Raw genomic sequence first — 2,584 nt, 5'->3', positions numbered from 1 at the left:
TTATTCGCTCTTTCCTGCTTTTTGCGCAGGGTTGTCCTTCCAGATGCGGATCGTCAGACAAGTGGCCATGGCCAGCCAGCCCAGGTAAGGCACCATCAGCAGCGTCGCTATCTTGTTGATGCGGGACCAGGAGCACACGGTGCCTATCGCCAGCGCATCCAGGCACAAGATGTCGATCAGTGCCTGGAGCAGAGAGAAGACAGTGACTCTGGTGCACCCTCGAGAGAACAGTCTGTAAACTGTCCTACTAAAGGTGGGGAACTAGAATAGGAATGGGGGAGGTTTAGCACCGAAAAGTCACCAAGAGTGGTCCTAAACCCCAAGACTGTGGCTCTGAACTCCGATCACCGAGATCTGAATGTGTCACACCACGAGCCAAGGCTAATGTTAACTTTTTTTGTTCATTATTGAGGTCTGCACATTTATACACTATTTATCATGATCAGTGCCCTCTTCTGCTGATAATGCCTGTGCAGGCAGATCAGAGACATGCTTATATTAAAACCGATGGCTATTATGATTTAACAAACTTTGTACTTTTCATCCACAGAACATCAAAATTCAGATGGAAACCTAAATCCCACTCTGTGCTTCCAGCACCTCAGGGCCTTGGCACCTGAGGTAAGTGCTTTCTGAATCTAGCACAAGTCTAGCTCTGCTGTGCCTTACCTTCGTGCACATCCTCCTGACAGGCTTTGCAATGCACAGTCCATTGTATTTGCTCGACAAGCCGCTCACAGCTCATACAGCCCACCAGGGGTGCTAACTTTGCTGCTTGCTGGCACAGGGTGTGGCTCCCAGAAGGACTTATCTCTGCCCCCAAATCCTTAACTAGGCGATGCAGCAGCTGGGCTATTGACTCCCTGGTGTCCCGCCCTGCGCTGCTCAGGCAGCTATCTGCACGGCAAGAGCGAGCTGAGGCATGGAAGGGACTGATACCATTGTCCAGACCCAGGTGCAGCGTGAGCCGTATCTGAGCAAAAGGTCTTCCTGCAGCTCTCGTCACAGCTGCATAACACTAGTTAGAAAAACTTCCAAACAACCCCAAAACCCATGTGGCAGGGACACCAGCAAAGAAGCCTCCAGCAGGTGTGTGTGGCTGGATACGTTACCATCTTTAGGTTCCTTGCACGGAAGAAGAAGGGAGGCCAAGCCCAGTTCAAGGCCAGCTGAGCCCCGTAGAGGCCAAGCGGGACGATAGCTTTGCTGCTGCAGCCACCCAGGTCATTCCATATCAGGTAGGAGGCATAGCTGTGAAGAGGGAAATGCATCAGTGTTTTGCAGTGAGTAAATCCCTAATGTGGAACAAAGTCTCTTCATGTAAGATTGTTTGGCAATGGGGATTTGCAGGACAGTCGTATTTGCACGACAGCTGCGCCCGTGTCCCTCGCTGCTCTCGAACTCATCGCCTGGCTCATACCTGCCTGGCTTGGACAGCTTCCCCGTGGCAGCGGCTGCTTTTAGTCCCTGTTTACAAAGCTGAGCATGGGTTTGTCACTGGCTGAGAGCATTGCCTGCAGCGTGAATCTGCAGAACCTGGCCCAGAATTTGGCTCAGGCTGTACTTCATCTGCTGGGAACAAGCGTGCCTGGCATGCCCTGCTGATTCGGGTGCAAGGGAGATCCCAAAAGCAAGTGAAAGTGTTTGAAGTGGCTGCTCTTCTGGGTATCGGAAACAGCAGGACAGGGGAGGGAGCCATATGCAGAACTTACCCCATGCCAGTGTACAGGACAGTCCAAGCAACCAGGAACATTTTGCGAGATGGACACCAAGAAGGTTTTTTCAGCTTCTCATACCAAGCAGGTATTTGTTTTCGATTAAGGAACCAACCAAGAAAACCTCCAACATGAGGCAGGACAGTGAAACCAACAGTATAAGCCCACATCTTTCCTTGGTGCCTTGATGTAGCCTTTTGCTTGCTGTAAGTTAAAAACAATACTTGATTATCACTTTAAAAGGACATTTTTTCCTACTTCGATCTTTCAATTTTTTTCTCTAATTGCCCATATTCCATGTCAGTCTCTAAGACAGAAGCGTTTAATTTTGTATTCAGCTCTGCTGCTGGCTCCACTCTTGCCCATCTCCCAATCTCTGGAATAGGGGTAGTTCTTTCTGTCATGGTTGCTTTTTTCCTCTTCATCTACCCACCAAAGCGCCCCTCCCCTACCTTTTCATGGCTTCCTACAGTATTTGTGTGGCAGGGTTCAGCTAAGGTGGTTGTGTTCTTGGCAGACAAGACTGCAGTTTCTTCTGTCATCCCTCCTCCGAATGCCTAAGCCAGACAGTGCCCAGACTTACATGTGCAGTCACAGAGGCTCCACATCTCGGCAGAGCTGCTCTCTCTCTCCCGTGTGTTATCCTGAATATGAAAACCCAGACAGATCATGCCCAGAAAACCCTGTCCATTCTGACTTCATCTAGTATTTCACCATGGATTTATATTTTAAATGAGGTCTGTAACAAGACAACATCCTTAGAGCAAAGTTTCGGTGCTCAGTGAACCCTGCAGCCCAGGCAGGCTGAGGTGGGTTCTCACCTCTGTAAACAGATAAGCTGAGGCACAAGAGTAGTTTCTTAATTTGCT

The 2,584-nt window shown here is 49.5% G+C and overlaps 1 protein-coding gene across 1 annotated transcript; it reads right to left on the bottom strand.

The window, feature by feature from the left end:
* Positions 1–1,885, bottom strand: TSPO2 (translocator protein 2). The gene is made up of 3 exons (XM_009871094.1): positions 1,713–1,885; positions 1,113–1,251; positions 1–183 (listed from the first exon to the last, which is right to left on the bottom strand). Exons 1-3 carry the CDS (start codon positions 1,883–1,885, stop codon positions 1–3), a joined length of 495 nt encoding a protein of 164 aa, XP_009869396.1.
* Between the last annotated feature and the right edge of the window lie 699 nt (positions 1,886–2,584).

Source organism: Apaloderma vittatum, unplaced genomic scaffold (genome assembly GCF_000703405.1).
Source record: "Apaloderma vittatum isolate BGI_N311 unplaced genomic scaffold, ASM70340v1 scaffold34196, whole genome shotgun sequence".
In the NCBI taxonomy this organism is placed as follows: Eukaryota; Metazoa; Chordata; class Aves; order Trogoniformes; family Trogonidae; genus Apaloderma; species Apaloderma vittatum.
Note: the sequence above shows the minus strand (reverse complement) of the source record. Positions and strands in the feature narration are given on the sequence as shown.